Source organism: Vulpes vulpes, chromosome 12 (assembly GCF_048418805.1).
Source record: "Vulpes vulpes isolate BD-2025 chromosome 12, VulVul3, whole genome shotgun sequence".
In the NCBI taxonomy this organism is placed as follows: domain Eukaryota; kingdom Metazoa; phylum Chordata; class Mammalia; order Carnivora; family Canidae; genus Vulpes; species Vulpes vulpes.
This window is the reverse complement of record NC_132791.1, coordinates 70,219,480-70,244,297: the sequence shown is the minus strand read 5'-3', so window position 1 is coordinate 70,244,297 and position 24,818 is coordinate 70,219,480. Positions and strand designations below refer to the sequence as shown.

The following is a 24,818-nucleotide window of genomic DNA, read 5'->3' as shown; positions in this document are numbered from 1 at the left end:
GAATATTCTGTATATATCTCTTAAGTATATCTGGCCTAATGTTTTGTTTGTTTGTTTGTTTGTTTGTTTGTTTTTGGCCTAATGTGTTAAGCCCTTACTGATTTTCTGCCTGGATGATCTATCCATTGCTATAAGTGGGTGCTGTGTTTCTTTACTGTTATTGTGTGACTGTTAATTTCTCCCTTATGTCTGCCTTTCGATTTATATGTTTAGATGCTTTATATGTTGGGTGCGTAGATTTTTATAGATTTTTTGATTGTGGTTACCTTGGGGTTTATATATAACAACCTGTGTATACAGCAGTCTATTTTAAGTTGGTATTTGCATAAGTTTGGACACATTCTAAAAGTGATATTTTTATTCCCTCACCCCACATTTAATGTTTTTGGCATCATATTTTTATCTTCTTATTTTACATATCCCTTAAGTAATTAGTGTAGGTAAAGATTATTTTAGTAATCTTGGCTTTAGTTTTCATACCAGCTTTATAAGTCATTGATCTACTACCTTCACTATATGTTTATTTTCACCAGTGATATTTTTTCTTTCATAATTCTCTTTTAATTATGGCCTTTACTTTTCTGATTAAAGAAATCCCTTTAACATTTCTTGTAAGGCCAGACTAGTGGTCATGAACTCCTTTAGGTTTTATTTGGGAAGCTTTGTCTATGCTTCAATTCTGAATGATAATCTTGCAGGGTAGAATATGCTTGGTTGTAACTTTTTTCTTTCAGCACTTTGAATATATATCATGCCCGTTTCCTCTGGTCTGCAAAGTTTCTGCTGAAAAATCAGCTGATAGCCTTAAAGAGTTTCCATTGTATATAACTAATTGTTTTTCTCTTGCTGCTTTTATGGTTTTCCTTTCTCCTTATCTTTACTTTTTGACCTTTTAATTATGTGTTCGGTGGACCTCTTTGGGCTTATCTTGTTTGGAGCTCTTTGTGCTTATTGGACCTGAATGTATATTTCTTTTCCCAGGTTAGGGAAGTTTTTGGCTCTAGTTTCTTCACATAAAGCTTCTCCCCTTCCCTACTTTCTCTTCTTCTGAGACCCATCTAATACAAATATTAGATATTGTATTAGATATTAATACAATATACTTGATACTTGATATTATCTTAGAGATCCCTTTAATCTATTCTAATTTTTTTTTCTATTCTAATTTTTAAAAGTTTTTTCTTTTTGCTGTTTATCTTAAGTGATTTCTACTACCCTCTTCCAGATCACTGATCTGTTCTACATCATCTAATCTGATGTTGATTCTCTTTAGTTTATATTTCATTTCTTTTTTTTTAAAGATTTTATTTATTCATGAGAGACACACACACAGAGGCAGACACAGTCAGAGAGAGAAGCAGGCTCCATGCAGGGAGCCCAGCGTGGGACTCGATCCCAGGATTCCGGGATCATGTCCTGGGCCGAAGGCAGGCGCTCAACCCCTGAGTCACCTGGGCATCCCTATATTTCATTTCAGTTATTGTATTTCTCACCTTTCCCCTCCATTTATTAAATTGTCTTTATTTCTTTTTAGGAAGCCACATGATAAGCATATTATATTTGGCATCTTTACCTTTTTAAAAAAATGTTTATTTAAAGAATCTCTACATCCACCATGGGGCCCAAACTCATGACTCCAAGATCAAGACCTGAGATGAGATCAAGAGTTGGCCACTTAACCAACTGAGCCACCTAGGCACCACATCTCCTTTTCTTCTTTTAAATTGAAACCTGTGAATTTACATGAGTATTTCTTGATTTATAGTATTTTCATTCCCTTCTTTATTCTTAGTTTTCTTCATCCAGTTATTATTTAAATATTGTGTTTTGATTTTTAAGTTCTTTTTTTAAATTTTGCTTTTTTTTTTTTTAGATTTTTAATTTTTATTTATTCATGAGAGACACACACACACACAGAGGCAGAGACACAGGCAGAGGGAGAAGCAGGCTCCATGCAGGGAGCCTGATGTGGGACTTGATCCTGGGACTCCAGGATCATGCCCTGGGCTGAAGGCAGCATAAAACTGCTGAGCCACCCAGGCTGCCCATTTTGTTGCATTTTGATTAGAGGTTATAGTCTTTATTATTATTTTTTATTTTTTTAAAGATTTTATTTATTTATTCATGAGAGACACACAGAGAGAGAGGTAGAGACACAGGCAGAGGGAGAAGCAGGCTCCACACAGGGAGCCCAACAAGGGACTCTATCCTGGGTCTCCAGGATCACACCCTGGACTGCAGGTGGCGCCAAACCGCTGCGCCACCAGGGCTGCCCGAGATTATAGTCTTTAAAATGTCTTTTCCCCCTTTTTATAAATATTGAGACTTAATTTGTAAACTCTTGGATTTGGAGAACTCCCACCCAAACTGTTAGCATGTCAGGAGGATTTATGTAAATATGGAATGTCTGTGTCTACGTCTTTTGCTATGAGATGGTAAAAGTGAAATTTTTCCTTTCAATATGTGTTTGAACAGTGGATGGTATTCCTAATGACAGTAGTGATAGTGAAACGGAAGATAGAACTACTGCTAATTTGGCAGCTTTGAAACTTGATGAGTGGCTCAATTTCAAACTAGACCCTGAGGTAAGTTGCTTTTCAGTAGTGTGGTAAGTTTCTTTTATTCAGTGAGTATGATTTAACATATCAGTATGATGAAAATGATGCCTTTACTATTGAGCTCTTAGTATTAGAGAATAAAGTTTCAGTTTTCATAGGGCCCCTGTGCATTCTGACATACTGGGGTTTATTTAAATAAAGGATTTGAAAAGCCTCAGGGTGGCTCATATTTAAGCACAGAAATATTTGAGTATTTCTGTATATATAAGAAAATAGTGAGTGTTGGGTGGTATCCAAGAACTCCCTGTATTTCATATAACTCTGTAAGAGAAAGATATGAGTTCATTCTGTTTTCTCTTTTTGTGTATCTCCAAATTGGGAAAATTGAATGTCTTTTTTCAAATGAAAGACGTTCTTTTTTTTTTTTTTTAAAGATTTTATTTATTTATTCATGAGAGACACAGAGAGAGAGAGAGAGAGAGAGGCAGAGACATAGGCAGAGGGAGAAGCAGGCTCCATGCAGGGAGCCCAATGTGGGACTCAGTCCCTGGACTCCAGGATCACGCCCTGGGCTGAAGGCAGATGCTAAACCACTGAGCCACAAGTGTCCCCAAATTAAAGACGTTCTTGACAAAGCCTTCCCTTCATTCCATCTCTCTCTCTCTCTCTCTCTTTATTTATTTCAAGATATTCAAATCTACTATATTGTTACCTTAATCTATCTGCATAGTTTTCTCCTGTTGGAATAGTAATGAAAGGGGTAGAACATTATTTAACTATGCCATCAAATCAGTTAATGCAGATGCTTGACACATTTAATGATTCAAAATCAGTTTGTTTCAAGTTACAAAATGATGTTGTTATATAATTAATGAAAAAAATAAGGTATTAGATAACTAAGAATAGCCAGATATATGCTATATTCTCATTTATGTGGATCTGATCCATAAAATATCAACACATTCACTTAGATTATGATTTAATCCATGGATCAAGGTGTATTTTCAAAGTATTTTAGGGATCCCAGGACCCTGCAAGAGCTGGAGGAAAGAGATGAGGAGCAGTATATGCTTGCTAAACAAGAACTTTGTGTATTTGGCTAGGGAATACCCAGAGTAATAAATTTTTACTTCCTGATAGCAGTCACACCTGTGAATACACAGAAATAGGAATTAACTGTTTTTTTTTTTTTGTTTGTTTGTTTTTTTAAGATTAAGGAAGGAAAAGAATGCACATTAGCAGGGGAAGGACAAAGGGGAAGGGAGAGAATCTCAAGCAGACACCCCGCTGAGGTCAGAGTCTGATGCGGGGCTCTATCTCATGACCCTGAGATCACAATCTCAGCCAAAATCAAGAGTCAGACACCTAACTGACTGAGCCACTCAGGTGCCTCAGGAATTAAGGTTTTTTTTTTTAAGTATTAATACTTTATATATTTAAAGGTTTTATTTATTCATGATAGACAGAGAGAGAGAGAGAGAGAGAGAGAGGCAGAGACACAGGCAGAGGGAGAAGCAGGCTCCATGCAAGGAGCCTGATGCGGGACTCTATCCCGGTACTCCAGAATCATGCCCTGGGCCAAAGGCAGGCGCCAAACCGCTGAGCCACCGAGGGATCCCCAGGAATTAAGGGTTTTAAGTGTAGTTATAAAAAATCTGATTAGACTGAGGTACATTTACTCAAAATTTTTAGATTCGTTAAATGGTAGCAAACAAAATAATTCCTTAGACAAACGCACATTTTCTGGTATGCATATTATTGGGGGAAGGAAAGGAGAAGAATGTGCATTAAGTGGTGAAATCCACCAAGCTGTATATCAATATTCTGTTACACCAAATAGTTTGAAGACAAGGAAAGTGTTCTAATATAATTTCAGATTCCATTTCATCATTTGGCTAAAATAGAGCTTAAGGTTTCTTTTTCTTTTTTTTTTTTTTTTTTTAAGATTTTATTTATTTATTGATGAGAGACAGAGAGAGAGGCAGAGACACAGGCAGAGGGAGAAGCAGGCTCCATGTAGGGAGCCCAGTGTGGGACTTGGTCGTGTGACTCAGGGATTATGCCCTGGGCTGAAGGCAGGTGCTCAACTGCTGAGCCACCCAGGCGTCCCAAAGTTTCTTTGTTATTTTAAAAGTTTACTACAATAATTTTTCACATCAACATTTAGTCTTGAACTCCAGGACTAAATAATGGCATGATTATTTTGCTTTGAATCTGTCAGACAGCTAAAAGTCAACAATTTTAGAAACTACAACAGGGAAAAAGTTGATGCGATGTGACTCTTAGGTCATTGAACCACTTGTAGTGGTCAACTGTTAGTATTTAATAGATTCAGAGAGTTAATGAATCCTTGCTTTTTTCAGCCTTTTGTGCCTTAAGTAGGATACATAATTACAAAAGATAGATTCTGGTAAAAGCTCCAGCTGTATTTTTAAAAGATCATTCTATATCCTTTTTCTTTTGTTGGGTAGGGGGAAGGGTGGTCAGTTAAGCTGTCAGTAGTTGACAACTGGCTAGGCTTATGTTTTTACAAATTTTTTATGGTCACTCATCACTTCAGCCTACTGGAATCCCACTTTCATTTGCATCAGCCCTTCCCTTCACTAGACCTGCCCTGGCCAAGGTCAGCATGTCTCCCACGTGGTCAAGGCCAGCCTGCTGTCTTTGAGTTCATCCTTCCCCTCATGTTAGGAGCTGTTGTCCCTACTCTTCCTTATGTCATTCTGCCCTTCCCCACTTCTTCCTCACTCCTGTCCCAACTTTGTCACAAGTTACTGTGACATTAATCTTTTTGATTCTTCTTCCTCAAAAAGTCATTTCTTTTTAGGTTCTTTCACGGACTCTTCTGTATATGTTTGTGCCTTAAATGTTAGATACTCTCCAGTACTCTGGGCTTTCCTCTGCTGTTTTCATGTCTCTGCACAATCTCTGGGGACCTTACTGACGCGTGTAGATTTAGTAACCATTTATGCACTGATGACTCCCGAGTCTGTCTATATATCTAGCTTGGTGGACTGTAGAACATTTGGATGTTCTACAGGCACTAAAACTATAAATGGAACTAAATGTATTTTTCTTTATTTACTCTGCTGCTACTTTTCCAGTTTTACTCACACTCTACCACACATTATTTGGTATCTCTTCAATTGAACTATTTCATGTGATTTTGTGTCTAGTGCCTCAAATTAGATAAATAAGAAACTTTATCTCATTTGTGCAACAAAAAGAATGGAATACGTTACTTCCTGACAAGTGGCAAAGTATCCTTTGGAAACAGTTGCAGACCTTCACTAATAAATGGATGTTTTGCAGGGAGGGTATACATTTTTGGATCTACTTGAACTGAAGAAACTGTTGTATTACAGGCAGCCAGTTTATTGCTGCAACTCAGACAGAAGTGGCACAGCTTATTTTTACGCCGAATGAGAGCTCCGTCTAAACCTTGGTCTCAAGTTGATGAAGCTACCATAAGAGCCATTATAGCTGTTCTGAGCACTGAAGAACAGTCTGCAGGTTTACAACAGCCATCTGGAATAGGTCAGAGGCCAAGGCCTATGTCTTCAGAAGAACTTCCCCTGGCATCTTCTTGGAGGTCAAATAACAGTAGGAAAACTTCAGCAGATACTGAATTTTCTGATGAGTCTGCTACTGCAGAAAGGTAAACATTTGGTGACATTTTATCAAAATGGGAGATATTTTCTCTAGGAAAATTAGTTATTTATCATAGAATCATGTGCTTTTATATTATTTAAAAATTACTTTAAAACAACACAAATAGGGCAGCCCAGGTGGCTCAGCGGTTTAGTGCCACCTTCAGCCCAGGGCATGATCCTGGAGACCCAGAATCAAGTTCTATGTCAGGCTCCCTGCATGGAGCCTGCTTCTCTAGAGAGACCTGTTTCTCTGCCTCTCTCTCTCTCTCTCTGTGTGTCTCTCATGAAAAAATAAAATCTTAAAAAAAAATACACAAAAAGGTTATGGTAAAAATGGGAAGAGCTTTTACTTTTTTTTTTTTTAATGGATTTATTTATTTGAGCAGGGGCAGAGGAAGAGAGGGTCTTAAGCAGACTGCACTGAGTGCAGAGCCAGACTCGGGGCTTGATCTGATGTCCCTGAGATCACAAGCTGAGCCAAAACCAGGAATTGAACACTTAACTGACTGCACCACCCAGCAACCTCACGTTTTATACTTTCAAAACATATTCTTATAAATATTAAGATAATATGAAAGATTTTAAGCTACTCGTATCTTAGGAGTCATTTAATTAGGAAATTCTTTTATCAAGGAAAAGTAAAAATGTGTAATTTCAAGAGTTCACAAGTTTAGGGTCTGTTAAAAAAATTACCAATAGTTTAAAATTATGTATTTTTGTTGATATATGTCAGGTAATATCTTTCCCAGATATCCTACAGCAAGAAGTACGGGCTGTGGCCATTTAAAAGAACAACCTCCTCACAAGTCTTACCTAGGTGTCAAAATATTGCTGACAGTATTCCTACAGAAGATCAGTTATTCATGCATTTATTGAGTGATGCATTAAACGTGTGTGCTTGATGTAAGAGATACAGTAGTGTACTAGACAAGATCTCTTCCTTCAGAGAGTTTATCTTCTGAGGAAGGCATATAATAAATAAATTTACTGTAGTGACAAAATCTGTTACACTTTAACCAAATTCTTTTCTTTCCAGCATTTGGCAATTAAATGTGATATTTTTATTTATTGTGTGATTATTAACAATAATAGGAGAGCTCTTAAATTGAATTATTTATCTAAAAGTATATTTTGATTATATAATAGTTGTAATGAATCACTGGGTCATGATTCAGAAATACTTTGTGTCAAAACATGTTAGAATCAAAGTTTCTTTATATCAGTTAAAACATTTTACCCTGCTAGAATTCATCACAAAGACAATATTCTTGTCTGTGATGCTAGTTTTGGCAATATTGGTAGAAAGTCTGTGTAGTAAGAGTATTTCATTGTTAAAAACATTGAAAATAGGGACACCTAGGTGGCTCAGCGGTTTGGCGCCTGCTTTCAGCCCAGGGCATGATCCTGGGGTTCCAGGATTGAGGCCCATATAGGGCTCTCTGCATGGAACCTGCTTCTCTCTCTGCCGGTGTCTCTGCCTCTTTCTCTCTCTGTGTCTCTCCTGAATAAATAAATAAAATCTTTAAAAAAACCCACTGAAAATAGAAACAGTGGAAACATAAAAGATATGTGATGTTTACTGTTTTTTAAGTATCTGATAGGGCTGTTAGTATCTTCTTTTGGTCAGATTTGCATAATTGAATGAAGCATAAGTCTTCATCAGGTCAGATTTCAGTGAAAGGGGAGTAGTACATACTGGTTTCCAGGTTCTTCAACATTTGAGGAAAAATTCAGTCATTTGCCAGGGAAACTGTGTGTGTTCCTGAATGTTTCTCTCTGATGTAGATAGGCTCTATTGGACAATAGAAGAGTAAAAGGCACATTTCCTTTATAGACTCTACCCACTTTTTGAAAAGATTGTTTTAAAAGCTTACTTGAACAGTGGTTTAGAATGTGAGAATAGCTTTCCATAGAAATTGTTATGTGATAATGTTATTCATAGGCCCATCTATAAAAATCTGTTAGGTTCATAGAGACTGTGTGTTGTGTGTATGTGTCTGTGTTTATAAATGCAAATGTATATGTGTGTGTGTGCATATATTCACGTATATGAACACTTTTTTTGTAATTTAAAAAATTTTAATTTATTTTTATTTAAATTCATTAATTAAAAATTTTAATATTTTATTTAATTGACATATGGTGTATTATTAGTTTCAGAGGTAGAATTAGTGCTTCATCAGTTGCATATAACACCCAGTGCTCATTACATTAAGTGCTCCCCGTAATGCTCATCACCCAGTTACCCAATCCCTCCACTCCCCTCCCCTCCAGCAACTTTCAGTTTGTTTCCTATAGTTAAGAGTCTCTTATGGTTTGTCTCCCTCTCTATTTCATCTTATGTTATTATTCCTTTCCTTTTCCTATGTTTGTCTGTTTTGTTTCTTAAATTCCACATATGAGTGAGATCATATGATCTCTGACTTATTTTGCTTAGCATTATACCCTCTAGTTCTATCCATGTCATTGCAAATTGTAAGATTTCTTTTTTTTGATGACCAAGTAATATTCTATTGTATATATACACCACCTCTTCTTTATCCATTTATCTGCCGATGGACATCTGGGCTCTTCCCATAGTTTGACTACTGTGAGCACGGCTGCTGTGGACATTGGGGTGCGGGTGCCCCTTCAAATCACTGTTTGTATCCTTTGCATATACCTAGTAGTGCAGTTGCTGAGTCGTAGAGTAGCTCTGTTTTTAACTTTTTGAGAAACCTCCATACTGTTTTCCAGAGTTTCTGCACCAGTTTGCATTCCCATCAACACTGTAGGAGGGTTCCTCTTTCTCCACATCCTTGCCAACATCTATTGTTTCCTGAGTTGTTAATTTTAGCCATTCCAACAGCTGCAAGGTGGTATCTCATTGTGGTTTTGATTTGTATTTCCCTGATGCCAAGTGATGTGGAGCATTTTTCCATGTGTCTGGTGCTTTTTGTATGTCTTCTTTGGAGAAATGTCTGTTCATGTCTTCTGCCCATTTCTTGACTGGATTATTGTTTTTGTGGGGAGTTTTGAGTTTGATAAGTTCTTTATAGACTTTGGATACTAGTCCTTTGCAAATATCTTCCCTATTCTGTAGGTTGCCTTTTACTTTTGTTGATTGTTTCCTTTGCGGAAAGGAAACAGTCAACAAAACTAAAACAAAAAAAGAAACTCTATCTTGACGAAGTCCCAATAGTTCATTTTTGCCTTTGTTTCCCTTGCCTTTGAAGACACACACACACAGTTTTCGAAAAAATAGCTTCCTTTTTTCTTAAAGTAGTACATGCTTATTTAGTAAAAATTAGAAATTTAATAAAATTAATAAAATTAAAATTCTTAAATGTAATATTATAATTCAGATATTGGCTTATAAATTCCGTTTTTCCCTATGATATATCAAGACCAAGCAGTTTCATTTCCTTACAAGTTGTAGCCTGACATTCTTCATTCTTTTTTTTTTTTTTTTTTTTTTTTTAAGATTTTTATTTATTCAGGAGAGACACACACACAGAGGCAGAGACACAGGCAGAGGGAGAGGCAGGCTCCATGCAGGGAGCCCGATATGGGACTCAATCCCGGGACTCCAGGATCACACTCTGGGCTGAAGGCTGGCGCTAAACCCCTGAGCCACCCAGGGATCCCCCAATCTTCATTCTCTTACCTGTTGATCAGTGAGATCTGGAATTTCATGTACCTTCAGACTTTTGGTAGTATTAGTTAAGGCCTGGAGTTGATGGATTTTGTGGGGAATAGAATGAGGACTCTTAGGATTTATTTTTGAAGGGAGAAATTAACAGTTTTTGTGAGATTACTTCTTGGAGAGAAAGTATTTATAGTTAATGTTTCACTCTACAGTGGTAAGATATAGATTACATAACTGCTTTTAATAAAAGCATTTTTTGAAAGTATTTTAAATGGTTTTAGAAACTATTTAAATAATAGAAATTGCCCATATTCCATCCTAAAATCAAACCAATGTGTTTTTTGCCTTCATTTTCTAAATAATAATTTGATGGCAGAGGACAAGTGCATCTCTTCTGTAAGAGAAATGAGATAAATGAATTCCATGTCAGAACTACTTAAATGAAAATTCAGGTGGAGAGGTTCACAGAATGCTTTGTTTCTACCTGGATGAAATTTTCCAGGGAAGCCAAATATGAGAGAGGGAAGCTAGAATGGAGCTCAGACTTAAAGATCAATTTGAAAACCAAAAGGTAGACTGGAAAATACATTTTCATTGTAATAAGATTTTACCCTCATTAAGTTCTGTTGCCTAATTTTCAGGTCACCAACGTGCCAAGGTAAGAACAATAGGATTGTGGTTCGAATTTGAGTAAAAACCCTTGAAAGGTTGTTTTTTTTTACATTCTTAGGAGGTTGTTAATGACTCAGATGTGCGTTCATTATATAGTTTTTTGTTAGTATCTTTAGGCTTTTGCTATTTTATTTCATTTGTGAATGGAAAAATCCTGGATCTAAGATAGTTACTGAAAGAGAAGTGACTCATGGAGATAAGCTGTTTGAACTTATTTTGAAGGAAGAATAATTATAATTGCAAGTCTCTATGGACATGTATGAATTATTGAACACATCCTTTTTTGTTTTAAACTTATTTATTATAAATATTGTTAAACACAGCAAACTAAATGATAAGCCATAATGAACTCCATATTCCACATTCAGCAGTTACCAAGATTTTCACCTGTTTGCACTATCTAACCAAATTTTTTTGTTCACTTTGGCTTTCTTTTTTGATTTATATATTTCAAAATATATCCCATACATCATGGCATTTTACCCTTCCATGTTTAAATATGCATGTCTTAAAAATAGAGTAATTTTGGGATGGCTCAGTCAGTTAAGCATCTAACTCTTGATCTTGGTTCAGGTCTTGATCTCAGGGTTGTGAGTTCAAGCCCCATGTTGGGCTCCATACTATGCGTGGAGCCTACTTAAAAAAATAGAGGAAGTTTTCTATATAATCAAAATCCAATTATCAATCCCAGTAAAATCATCATTTCCCCAGTTCTCATACTATACATTTATTTGAATTAACTTCCAGGGAGATCTCATGCATTGTATCAGGGTGTCCTGTTTCTTGAGTCTTGTGATCTAGAACGGTTCCTCTGTTAACTTTTTAAATTTTATTTGAGAGAGCGAGAGAGAGAACATGAGTGGGCTGGGGGAGGAGCAGAGGGAAAGGGACAAGCAGACTCCCTGCCAAGCAGGGAGTCCAACACAGATTTGATCCCAAGACCTTGGGATCGTGACCTGACCCAAGGCAGACACTTAACCGACTGGGTCACCCAGGCGCCCTCTCTGTTGATTTTTTTTTTAATAATAAATTTATTTTTTATTGGTGTTCAATTTGCCAACATACAGAATAACACCCAGTGCTCATCCCGACAAGTGCCCCCCTCAGTGCCCATCACCCATTCACCCCCACCCCCCGCCCTCTTCCCTTTCCACCACCCCTAGTTCGTTTCCCAGAGTTAGGACTCTTTCTGTTGATTTTTTTGAAGAAAATACATTGGTGGTATTGTGAGGTATACCACATTCTGAGTTTGTCTGTTTCTTCTTGGCCTTATTTGTTGCCATACCACATGTATTTTATGTAAACTGGTAGATAGTTCTTGGGGTTTGATTAGAGCCACTATTTTGGCAAGTGTATTTTATAGGTGGTGCTGTGAACTTTGTGTATTGCATGACTTCAGGAAGTAGGAAGTATTCAAATGTCTTTTTTTTTTTTTTTTTAATGTCTGGTTGTTCCACAAAGACCTATACTTTTAGGAAAATTGTAAAATTCCTGACTGCCAGCTTTGCTGCACTTATTCATAGAATTTTAGAATAGAAGAACCATACGGTTTATCTAGTATAATCCTTTTATTTAACACATAAATTAAAGCTCAGATAAGAGACTTGCCCAGGATCACATACCTTAGTTGTGAATTTAGTACTGTCCTAGAAATCTTCTCTCCTGACTCTAGTCCAGCAGTATTTTAATACTTTATCATACTGTAACTTTTTAGTATACTTTAAAAATATATTTTATTTGGCTTTAAGATATTCTATGAAAGTGGGAGAGAAGTAGAGTGGGTGATATTCTATTAAGGGCCATTAGCATAGCTGTATTTAAATAATTATATACTATTAAAGACCTCTTCTTTCTATAGCATCTTATAGGAGGTTAGGAATTTTGTAAAGGAAATAATACTTTGAGTGTTTGTTAACATTAACTTAAAGATTTCTACAGATTGTTAAAATTATATTTTTACCTATTATTTGTGTAAGTGGACCCTAATATCTTAGATGTTTTTTAACTTCTAAATGTGAGAGAAGAACAAAATTCCCTTTTTATTTTTTAATTTAATTTATTTTATTTTTTGAATAAATTTATTTATTTCTTCATGAGAGACCACAGAGAGAGAGAGAGAGAGAGGCAGAGACATAGGCAGAGGGAGAAGCAGGCTCCTCGCAGGGAGCCAGACGTGGGACTCGATCCTGAGACCAGGATCACGCCCTGAGCCAAAGGCAGATGCTCAACTGCTGAGTCACCCAGGCATCCCGAAAATTCCCTTTTTAAATACTACTTCATATATCATAACGCTACTGGAACTTTGGCTTGAAACAGCATCTGCTTTGTAGTATGAACTTGTGTGTCACTGATCCTGTTTTTTTCTTCCCACTCAAGAGTGTTGATGAAATCTCCATCTCCAGCACTGCACCCACCTCAGAAGTACAAAGATAGAGGGATTTTACATCCTAAACGAAGCACTGATGACCGATCAGATCAATCTTCTGTGAAATCTACAGACAGCAGTAGCTACCCAAGTCCTTGTGCTAGTCCTTCTCCTCCATCCTCAGGAAAGGTGGAGTATCCACAAATTGATGTAGCAAGGAACAGATTGCTAGCACGTTTCACGTTACATATTGAAGCAAAATGACAAAACAATTCTACTTTGGCTTACTACTAATCGTGGTCTTTGTACTAGATGTAAATTGAATCTGGCAAAACTTGAGACATCTTGCATAAATGCTTTAGTTCTTCCTGCTTGCCAAAGATTTCTAGTTATCACCATTTTGGCATGTTTTAAAACTAACAGATCGTTTACTGATGGCACGTAACTCAGCTGTCTGCCATTTCCTTTTTATATTGTTAGAATCATTTTTTGTTAAATAACAAGATGATCTCAAATTAGTTTTGGTTTGTAACTATATTAAAAGTACAAGATAGGGTGGGGTTAGGAAGATAAGAAATGTAGGGAATTGAGAATTATGTATCTCTTTAAAAATTTGTAATATGAATGAGTTCAAATGTTTAGGGTACATTTACTTTTTATTTCCTGTGTTGTTGGTACTGAGTAAGTATTCGAGTAGGATTATTTAGCTATATGTTGTGTTCTGGGGAAAATGTCTGCTGAAACACTCTTATTAAATAAGAGGGAAATGAAAAAAAAAAATAAGAGGGAAATGTTTTTTGTGGATTTGCCTTCTTTGGTTTTAGGGTGTTTTTATTTTTAAATATCTTTATTTAGGTATATACACAATAAAATTCACCAGTTTAAACTACAATATTCTATGTCCCAAAATAGAAACCATATATATGCACAATGACTTGTCCTGGAATATTATAGCAGTCTTATTAATAATAGCCAAAAAATGGAAATAATCAAGATGTCCATCAACCAAACATTCTTTGGTATTAGCCATACTATTCAGCAATAAAAAATAATGAATTAATAATACACTGAATAATTTGGATGAATTTCAAAAGTGAAATGAGCCAGTCACAAAAAACTACATACACATGATTCCATTTATAGCAAATTGCAAAAACGGCAAAAATCTAGGGACAGAGAGCAGTTTGGTGGTCATCACGATCAGGGTGGTGGGAATGTCCTGAACATGGCTGTGATACGGTAACATAATTATATACACTTACTAAAATTCACTGAATTGTACAGCTTAAACTGATGAGTTTTATCGTGGGTTGTATGGTTAAATGTATGTATAACTTGACAAGAAACTATCCTGCTATTTTGCAAGATGGTTGTACTCTTTTCCATTCCCTTCAGTCATCTAGGAGAATCTCATTTGCTCTGTATTCTTGAAAATATTTGACATTATTAATTTCCTTATTATTAGCCATTCTAGTGGGTATATAGTGATATCCCATTTTAATTTTAATTTGCATTTCTCCAGTGGCTAATGATGTTGAACATTTTTTTCATGTGCTTATTTGCTCATCCTGAATTTTCTTTGGTGAGAAGTGTCCAAATTTTTGTTCAACTTTTTTTGGTTGTCTTTTTTATTTAATAGTAAGATTTTAAAAAATATATTCTAGAGGGCACCTGAGTGGCTCTGTCAGTTAAGCGTCTGCCTTCGGCTCAGGTCATGATCCTGGACTTCTGGGATCAAGTCCCATGTCAAGCTCCCTGCTCAGTGGGGAGTCTGCTTCTCTCTCTCTCCCTCTGTCCCTACCCCCTGCTTGTGCGCACTCTCGCTTTCTCTCTTTCAAATAAATAAATAAAAATTTTAAAAAACAGGGACGCTTGGGTGGCTCAGTGATTGAGCATCTGCCTTTGGCTCAGGGCATGATCCTGGAGTCCCAGGATTGAATCCCATGTTGGGCTCTCTGCATGGAGCCTGCTTTTCCTCCTTCTGGTTTTTTTTTTTTTTTTTTTAAGATTTTATTTATTTATTCATGAGAGACACAGAGAAAGAGAGAAAGAGAGAGAGAGAGAGAGAGAGAGAGAGAGAGAGAGAGGCAGAGACACAGGCAGAGGGAGAAGCAGGCTCCACACAAGGAGCCCAACGTGGGACTCTATCCTGGGTCTCCAGGATCACGCCCTGGACTGAAGGCTGGTAAACCGCTGAGCCAACCCGGGCTGCCTTCCTCCCTCTGCCTATGTCTCTGCCTCTCTCTCTTTCTGTGTCTTTCATGAATAAATGAATAAAATCTTTAAAAAACAAAAAATAAAAATAAAAATATATTCTAGTTACAAATCTTAATTATATGTACTTTGCAACTTTTTCTAACAGTCTGTGCCTGCGAATTCATTTTCTTAACAATGTCTTTGAAGAACAGTGTTTTTAATTTTGATGAAGTCCATTCTTCATGTCTGTTTTCTTCTATTTTAGTTTCATCTATTTTTCTATTATGGTTCATATTTTTTGTGTCCTAAGAAGTCTTTGTTTAACTCTGGAGTGCCTGGGTGGCTTAGTCAGTTGAGCATCTGACGCTTGCTTTCAGCTCAGGTCATGATCTCATGGTCTTGAGATCAAGACCCCTATGGGGCTCCACTCTCAGAGGGGATCAGCTTGAAGATTCTTTCCCTCTGCCCTTCTCCCCACCAACACACGCATGTGTGCTCGCTCTCTTTCAAATAAATAACTAAATATTTAAAAAAGAGAAATCTTTAACTCAAGATTACAAACATTTTCTCCTATGTTTTCTTCTAGAATTGTTATAGTGAGAGCTCTTACATCTAGCTATATAAAAAAAGGTTACCTTTTCCATTGAATTATTTTGGCACCTTTGTCAAAAATCAATTGACGTTAAATAATGTGATCTATTTATTGGATTCTGTTCTGTTGCATTGATTGGTCTGTATACCTGTCTGTTTTGTCTCTGTTGCAGTGAGTTGATTATAGTAGCTTTATACTAAGTCTTGACGCCAGTTAATTTTTTTCTTCCAGCTCTGTTTCTTCTTATTTATTTATTTTTAAGATTTTATTTATTTATTCATGAGAGACACAGAGAGAGAGACAGGCAGAGACACAGGCAGAGGGAGAAACAGGCTCCTTGTAGGGAGCCTGATGCGGAAGTTGATCCCAGGACTCCAGGACCACAGCCTGGGCCGAAGGCAGGTGCTAAACTGCTGAGCCACCCAGGGATCCCCTGTTTCTTCTTTTTTAAAGTTGTTTTGGTATTCGAGGTGTTCTAGTGTTCTTTCAGATAAACTTTAGAAAATGCTTGTCAATTTCTCAGAAGCATTCTTTTGGTATTGGGTAGAATTGCACTGAATCTGTAGGTCAGTTTGAAAAAAACCGACAACTGTTTTTAGTTTTCTAATTCATAAGCATGGCATATATCTGCATTTCTTTTGATATTCTTTAATTTTTCACAACAGTGCCTTGTAAATTTCAAAGTTCAGGTGTTACACATTTTTTTAAGTTGATCCCTAAGTATTTTATATTTTTGCTTCTGTTCTTTAAAATTTTACTTTCCAGTCTTTCATTGCTAACATATAGAAATACAATTGACTTTATGATCTTATTTCATTTATTAATTCTGTTAGCTTTTTATGTAGATTTCTCAGAATTTTCTACGTGGATAATCATTTCATCTGTTAATAAAGGTAGTTTTTTTCCTCTCCAGGATTGTTTATTACTTTTCTTGCCTGATCTCTCTGATTAGGACTTCCAATAAAATGTTTAATAAAAAGTATTGAGAATAGGCATCTTTACCTTGACCTTAGAGGGAAAACTAGCCACTAGTTAAATCTGTCACCATTTATGATAACTGTGAGACGTTTCCTTTTGGATTTAGTTTGCTGAGAGAGTTTATTAGAAATAAATATTGAATTATGTCCAGTATATTTTTTTACATCTATTGAACTGATAAAAATTCTTTTTAAAATCTATTAATAAAGTGCGTTTCACTGATTTTCTAATACTTCACTTGGTCATGATTGTTTTAAATATTATTGGATTTGATTTTGCTTTATCAAAACTTCTATTAAATTTGGGATCTTTGTTCATGAGGGATATTCTATAGTTCTCTTTTTTTCATGTTATTTTATATAGTTTTGGTATCAGGGAATGCTGGCCTCATAAGATTAGTTGGGAAGTCTTTCCACTTCAAGTTTCTGGAAGAGATGCATAGCATCGATAGAATTTCTTTCCTTAAATGCTTTGTAGCATTCACTACTGAGGCTATTTTTACCTCTCCCTAGTGTACCAGTAATTATACCACTTCAGGTATAGTTTGAGAACCTTGCAATAGTGTATTTTTATTTTACCCTCTCAGTCCTTTGTGTTACTGATCTCTTGCATTTTATTTCTACATAAATTTAAGTGCCACAATGGAGTATTGTTTACTTTGCAGTAAATTATCTTCCCTAAAGTCAGAAAAATATCTTTTATATTTATTCAGTATTTACTGTATCTTGTGCTCTTTATTCTTTATCCTTTTATAATTTCTGCTTTGGATCATACACTTTGGTCTGGAAACCTTTGAACATTTCTTTTGGTACAGATATTCTGGAAATGAATTCTTTAAGCTTTTGTCTAGACAACCATTTTTGCTTTTATTTTTGGAAGATATTTTTACTGTGTATGTAATTCTGGGTTGCCATTGGTTTTAATTGCTGCAAAGATGTCATTCCATTATCTTCTTATTTACAGTTTTTGAGGGAGGTTTACTGTCATTCTTATTTCCCTGTATATAGTGTATTTTTTTTCCTCTCTAGCTGCTTTTAAGATTTTCTTTTTATCACTGGTTTCCAGCAGTTTGGTTTTGATAGGTTTCTATTTGTAGTTTTTGTTTAATCTGTGTATTTACAGTTTGCATCAGTTTTGGAAAGTTTAAGACCATTATTCTTCATATACATTTTTTATCTCACTGCTTCCCCCTCCTTTTTAGGACTTTGGATATGCAAGTATAAGACCACTTGATACAGTTCCCCAGGTCACTGAAGCTTTTTTCATTTTCTTGCAATTTTTGTCTGTTTCATTTGAGATGGTTTCTCTGGCTATGTCTGTAAGTTCATTGATGTTTTTATTTGTGGTGTCTGATCTGCTGTGCACTCTTTCCTAGTGTATTTTTCACTGCAAATATTCTGTTTTCATCTCCCGAGTGCCCTTAAAAAAATACCTTCCATATCTCCTTTCAGGCATGTTCATGTTCACTTTACCTTCTTGTATTTATAATAGCTGCTCTGACATTCTTTTCTAATTCCATCCTCTGTCAGATCTGAATCTTTCCCTATTCGTTCATTTTTTTTCCTGGTTATGGTCACATTCCCCTGTTCCTGTGCCTTCTTTATAGTTTTTTTTAGCTGTTAGATTTTTGTTGTATTCCTTTAAGTGGTGTCAGGCATCCTTCTGGTACATAGCTAAGTTAGTTGCAATCAGTTTCATCTTTTTGAGATTTACATTTAAGCAATGGTACAACAATTCCAGAGCAGTTTTTATTCTGGTACTAATTTAGTTTCAGTACTAAGGTGTGAGCCTTCTGTGGGCTGATGCCCTCTGTATTAGCAGTCCTTTCCATTCTGGCTAAGGATAACGTGAAATATTCCCAATCTGGTGTGGGAGCCATTTAGCTCTGGGAATGGTTTAGCCGACTAAACCATTCCTCTGAATCTTTCCCTGGCTTTAAGTAATGTTTTCTCACTCACATGCAGGTCAGTATGTAGTCAGAAACTTGTGGGGGCCCCTCTGCAGTTCTTCAGGAACTCTTTTTTCTGCGCAACTCATTTATATCCAGCATGGTGCTGTGCAAACTCTGACTACCTTGGCCTCTCAACTCCCAGCTCTGTCTTTAGTTCAGTAAGATTGCTGGATTCTGTTTGTTTCCCTTCCCTTCACTGTTGCCTAGAAACTGTATCCAGGCAGTAAGCTAGAGCAATTTTTGTTTTGTTTTCAGCCTTTGAAAGTTTATTAAAATATTTTCTGAAAGTACATTTGGAGTATAAATCAAAGTTTGTAATCCCGAATCCTTTCTTGATAAGGGATTTTGAATGCTCTTGAAAATGAGTACTTGGTTTTGGCTCTTTAAACCTCATTTTGATTGAGCCTCATGTAGCTTTTCAGGCAGGATGGAGCTATTTGCATTTGCTGAATATTTAGTAAAATATTTTGGTTTATGTGTTTATGAAGATGTTATTTAATGGAGCCTATTGATTTCGAAAGGTCAAATTACCTTTCAAGAACTTATGCATTCTTTTATAGGGCTCAAAATCTCCTTCACCAAGACCAAACATGCCTATTCGATACTTCATAATGAAGAGTAGCAATTTGAGAAACCTTGAAATTTCTCAACAGAAGGGTATCTGGTCTACAACCCCTAGTAATGAGCGGAAGCTAAATCGAGCCTTTTGGGAAAGCAGCATGGTTTACTTGGTATTTTCTGTTCAAGGATCTGGACATTTCCAGGTGAGCCATCCTGAACCAGTAAAATGAGGTTGTTCTGGCTGCAGGTTAGACCACACAGATGAAAACAAAAACCCAAAAACACCCTGGCTTTTTATTGTATCGGAATACAAGAATGAATTTTGCTTGACTGAGCATGAGGAATTTAGCGTACCTCTTCAGGGGAATGATTCTAGAGATCCCTTTGTTTTCCTTGTCTTACCAGAACCTCTCTAGATAAGCCATTTCTCCTTCTGAAGACAGCTTAAAATTTACTATTTCTCAGGCAGGTTAAGAGTAATGAGAAGCTTGACTTTTTGGTAAAATATTTATTTAAATAGGCAAGGAAGTTAGAATGACAGTCCAGAAATTGAGTGTGTTTCTTAACTCATTGTGACTTGATGTATATTTGAATTTAGGAAATAAGGAATTATTATTTGATATTATTCTAATTTTTGGAAGTAAAAACTTACAGGTTAGATTGTATGTTTATCATGGAATAAATGTGGGTTTAGGGCTGTTAATTATTTAGAAAGTATCTGTTCATACTGAAGTTGTTAGAAGGCTGGAATTGGTCTTCCCTATAAAATTTGCTAATGCATCTTTTTATAAAAAACAAGTAACTTATAAAAAGTAACTTTATAAAAAAAGTAACTTATGTTTGTTTTGTGAGCTATTATTTTTATATTATATTTTTACCTTATAATTTCAAAAAACCTCAGAGCTTTCTCAGATAAATTTAATGCAGATGTTTTTAATATCATCCTCACCTTTCCCCTTGCCCTCATTTTACCCACAGGGATTCTCTAGGATGTCTTCTGAGATAGGAAGGGAGAAGAGCCAGGACTGGGGCTCAGCTGGACTGGGAGGAGTATTTAAAGTGGAGTGGGTCCGGAAGGAGAGTCTTCCCTTTCAGTTTGCACATCACTTGCTCAATCCTTGGAACGATAACAAGAAAGTCCAGATCAGCAGAGATGGGCAGGTATACAGTGGCATTTAATATTTGCCTTCTCCTTTTCTTTTTGTTTTGTTTTGCTGTTATTTGGTGATTTGAGGAGGAAATGTAAAAGTACAAATTATATATTCCATATGCACAAGGAAGATCATGGTTCAGATTTGTAAAAGCTAGTAAAAACCTGCTTGTACATATGTTTGACAGAACTCATTGCTTTTTTAACATTTTGTAAATTGGACTTCTCTCTGTTGTTATGTACATATAAAATCTTTTATAAGGTACCTCATGGAGGTTCCTGTTGTCTTACTAATGGAAGATAGAATCAAAACCGAGTGTGATTCTGAATCTTACCAAAGTCTAAGAATAACAACAGTATCTGACTTCTTTGCACCTTTAACTAATTATGTAGCATAAATAACAGCCTTTTTATATTTTGTAGCTTGTTTTATTTCTGTTGTATTTACTTTTCCTTTATCAGGCTGCTCACATACATTTTAAATTAGTTAAGGGGATGGGCATTACCATGTACATGGACCACTGTGCTAGCTGCTTTATATGGGGTAATTTAATTTACTGCATATTGAGTTATTAGCCCAATTTTAGGTAGAAGAAATAGGAGAAATTATTCTATGGTCACAGAGCTAATAATTTATTTAAACCAGTGTGACTCACTTTAAATCACCATATGAGAAGTGTTCGGGTTCTTTTTAAATGCACATCATGTCATAAGAGGATGATAAATGACATTCTTTTCAACTACATCAGAATATTTTAATTTTTCTTCTATAATAAGGATTTTGAAATAGGTCTAATTCCTAAGATAAGAATATTATATAATCACGATAATTTCTTAAAAGCCCCCCAAACATCTGATATGCTAGGTTTCATAGTAAACCTTTGAAAGCTAAAGCTGAGTGCTTTTAGTAAATCTCATTAAAAACAAAATTCATTGTTTCTGGATAGAAGTTCTGGAAAAACTCCATGGAAATCTCTTACCATTTTGTCACAAATAGTTGTGATATTTGCAAGTTAACTATAATCTTGAAGTCTGGAAGTGAACTTCACAAACCCAAATGCAGAGAAGTAGAACAATGCCTATCATATGATTTTACCATGTTCTGGTAAAGAAATGAAATTTCAAGTACTTTTCTTACATTTTAATCAGTGTACGTTGGTGATTAAAAAAATTCAATCCAGTTCCTTTTGTGTTTATTCTGACCTTTGATTTATCTAGGAACTAGAACCTCAGGTTGGTGAACAGTTGCTCCAGTTATGGGAACGCCTTCCATTGGGAGACAAAACCACAGCTGATTGACACTCAGGTTATACTCTACTTGACTTTGAGTACTGGTAGTATTTATGATCACTAATGACACTTTTCAAATTATTTATCTTTTTTTTTTTTTCCTTTTTCAGAGCTCTTACTTACAGAAGAACATCGTACCTATTTATAGCCACTGAATGCACTGACTTCTAAAAACTAAGGTGGAGATATGTGTTATGAATGAATGGGCTTTTCTGGTTTAGAGTGTTCCTTTAGAACCACCATCTTCACATAAAAGGGAAAAGAATAATTTAAATTTTTATAGCGATCTTAAAGGATGATTATGTAATGTTTGTTAATTATATGTTTATAATTGAATAAAATAGTAGTAGTTTCATTACTTGATACAACAGCAGTTATTTGAAACATACTTAATTTGAAGTTAAACATTTCATTTGTTGAAAACACTGACTTATAATTCTTATTGATGATTTTTTTTTAATGCAAACTAAATTGTTTCAAGAAAGGCCTGAATGTTTCAGTACATCTGAGCACCATTTTAGCAGAGTCAGCTCTTAAAATTTGTTGTTAAAAAAAAAAAGCAAACAACCCAATTCTAAAGATGTCCCTTTTGAAAATAGTTTGTGCTGATTAAGGACTATTCATTTTGCCATTTTAAACCTGAAGTACATTAAGAATAAAAGGAGAGATGTTCTTTTTCTTTGATGATGAAGTGCATGCGGTAAAATCTGAAGGAAATCAGGGTTTTCCCTCCCTGTTGTTGGTCAGATCAGATTTAGTCCTTGGTTTTATTACTGGTCCTGCCTTTTAACCTGATGTGTGCTGTACCTCTCCCTTCCTCCCATGATACAACCTTCACACCTCTTATGCGAGCACAATGATTACTTCCTCTTTGTTTTGGCTAGAGAAACTTTATTGAGACAAGTTAAAAAGGAAAACAAACATGTTAAAAAGTGCCCAACAGTCAGTGGGAGCTTGATTGGTATATGTCTTTGAAATTAAAGTCCATAGCACCACAATTCTAAATGCCTTCTATTTATTTTCTAGTACTTTCCATCGTACTTAACGTTTTTGGCTTTCCTATTTTCTTGCATTTATGGTTTAGTAAATGCGAAGTAATTTTTTGTAAACCTGTGTTAGTGCCAACTCTTCTATTTCTTTGTCGTCTTGGGATGATTTGATATCTTTACCATCAGTCTATAAAGTTTCCCTAGAGGCCTTTTGAAGGGAAATAGAGGAACAGGGAAAAAATGAAAGAAATGTCTTGGTAATTGAGCTCTAAATAGAGCAGCTTTGATAGCACTTCTATCAAATATTTGGGTTATTGCTGTGTGAAGAAAAACTATCCTGAATCTAATTTAAAGGCAGGAACACAACTCTTAAGTTTTTTGCTTCTGCATTTGAGAACAAAGAAGTGAAAAGTCATGGGGCAGCATAAGATCTTGAGAACCTTTTTTCTCTTGGAAAGCATTGTATGTTGGCACAGTAGTTTAGAATGGCAGCTGTGATTTTTACCTATATTTGTACTGCTGGTTTTTTGTTTGTTTGTTTTATACTTTGAGATACATACCTGTAAATTGAGCCTATGTGATTATGTTCTGCTGTATGTGTATTATAGTTGTCCTCCTATTAGAGCAATTTGTGTTTTTTTCTGATAATGTATATACATCTTGTTTAAGTATATACTTAGCAGTTTACAGTGTTCTAAATTTGGAAGTGAGGACTTTTTAAAAAAATAAAACTTGTTTTAATTTCCTTCTGTTTTCTAATATTTAGCTCTATGTAAATGATGAGTTTGTTGCTATTTAAAATGAAACACAATTTGAATGGAATTAAAATGCTGTTTTTAGAAGAGATGAACTTTAAATATACTTATTAAATGAAATTCTGTTGTTATTTCTGATATGCTATAACAGGGCTAAGGGAACAATGATCAACAATATCCCTTGAGGTATAGCAGTGAATTTCAAACATCCTGAAGAATATTAAATTGATAGAGAAGGTGATGATTTCATATAAGTATCAGTATCTCCTCCTTGAAAAACTGCCTTATTTTACCATAAGTGGTTGGGAAAAAAGTTCAAGACGTGTTCCATAAAATTCTTTCAAATATGATAAAAGGTGCAGCCTTGTGTTCTCCATCAGGACCCTGCATCTTGTAACATGCCCTTGTATCCACTGAACACCCCGGCCTCACTCTACCAGTTACAGCAGAGCTTGGCAGCAAGGAAAAGCATCATTTCAAATGCATACTTCAAGAAGAGACTGATTCATTTAAGACTTTGTCCTCAGAGACTCCTTCTTCAACATATAGTCTTACTTCCTATGACAGGGAAAGTCTGGAGGACGAAGTCAAATGAGCTTCACCCCTGAAGCAACACCAGGGCACAAATTCTGCACCTGACCATGTCACTAAGAAGTGATAACACCTTCCCATCTGCGTGAGCTGCCCACAGTGCACATGCTCGCTGCGCTCCAGAAGTCTCCACAGCTCCTCTTCACGCAGAGGACCACCATGCAGTGCACTCAGTTACCACTGAGCATGCCCTGGGCTTTGCAGTCATGGGTGAAATTTCTACTTGGCTGTCTCATAAAATCACAGACTCTCCATATTGGAAATGGAACTACTGTTCTTTCCTACAGCGCCTGTTCCTGCCTAAAGCTGTTCTCTCTACAGCTGCTGTCAGGTCCATCGTTGTGGTGATTCAGGCCAGAAAACTTGCAATCTTCCTTGACATCTTTATTTCCCTCAACCTCATCCACCAGCACATTTGCTTGGGTCTACCTTCAAAATAGATCTAATCCCCAACTCTTTTCTCCCCATCTGTCACAGGTGCTCTGGACTGAACCATGGTCCTTCTTACCTGGGTTACTGAAATTGCTTCCTAAGATGCCTTCCCTCATCTATCGACCAGGCATCAACCTGGTGCCACCAATCTATTTTCCACACAGAAACTAGTGATCCTTTTAAAACAGTTTGCATTACTTGGCTGCTCAAAACCCTGACTCCCCATTTCTCTCACAAGCCAAAGTTCTTAAAATGGCACAAACACTACATGATCAAACACTCTTATATCTCTGGCCATCATTCCTCTACTTAACTCCACTTCAGCCCCACTGGCCCCCTCACTGTTCCTTGACTATACTAGGCCTGTTGTAGCCCAGAAATGTGTGTGAGCTGTTGACTCTGCCTGGAATGCTCTTCCCAGAATATCTGTTTGGCCAACTGGTTGCCACCATGTAGT

At 36.1% G+C, this 24,818-nt stretch overlaps 1 protein-coding gene across 6 annotated transcripts in view; it reads left to right on the top strand.

Annotated features, from left to right (window-relative positions):
- YTHDC2 (YTH N6-methyladenosine RNA binding protein C2) overlaps window positions 1-23,458 on the top strand; it is an 83,263-nt gene extending 59,805 nt beyond the window's left edge. For 5 of the 6 annotated variants that reach the window (XM_026015433.2, XM_072728809.1, XM_072728812.1 and 2 more), the window contains 7 exons: window positions 2,476-2,585; window positions 5,924-6,216; window positions 12,888-13,065; window positions 19,154-19,357; window positions 20,133-20,315; window positions 21,523-21,610; window positions 21,705-23,458. In XM_026015433.2, the coding sequence (XP_025871218.2) occupies window positions 2,476-2,585; window positions 5,924-6,216; window positions 12,888-13,065; window positions 19,154-19,357; window positions 20,133-20,315; window positions 21,523-21,603 (1,049 nt within the window). In that variant the 3' untranslated portion in view covers window positions 21,604-21,610; window positions 21,705-23,458. Of the gene's footprint in view, window positions 1-2,475; window positions 2,586-5,870; window positions 6,217-12,887; window positions 13,066-19,153; window positions 19,358-20,132; window positions 20,316-21,522; window positions 21,611-21,704 lie in introns of all 6 variants that reach the window. The other variant, XR_003237476.2, reaches the window with a different exon arrangement.
- The last annotated feature ends 1,360 nt before the right edge of the window (window positions 23,459-24,818 follow it).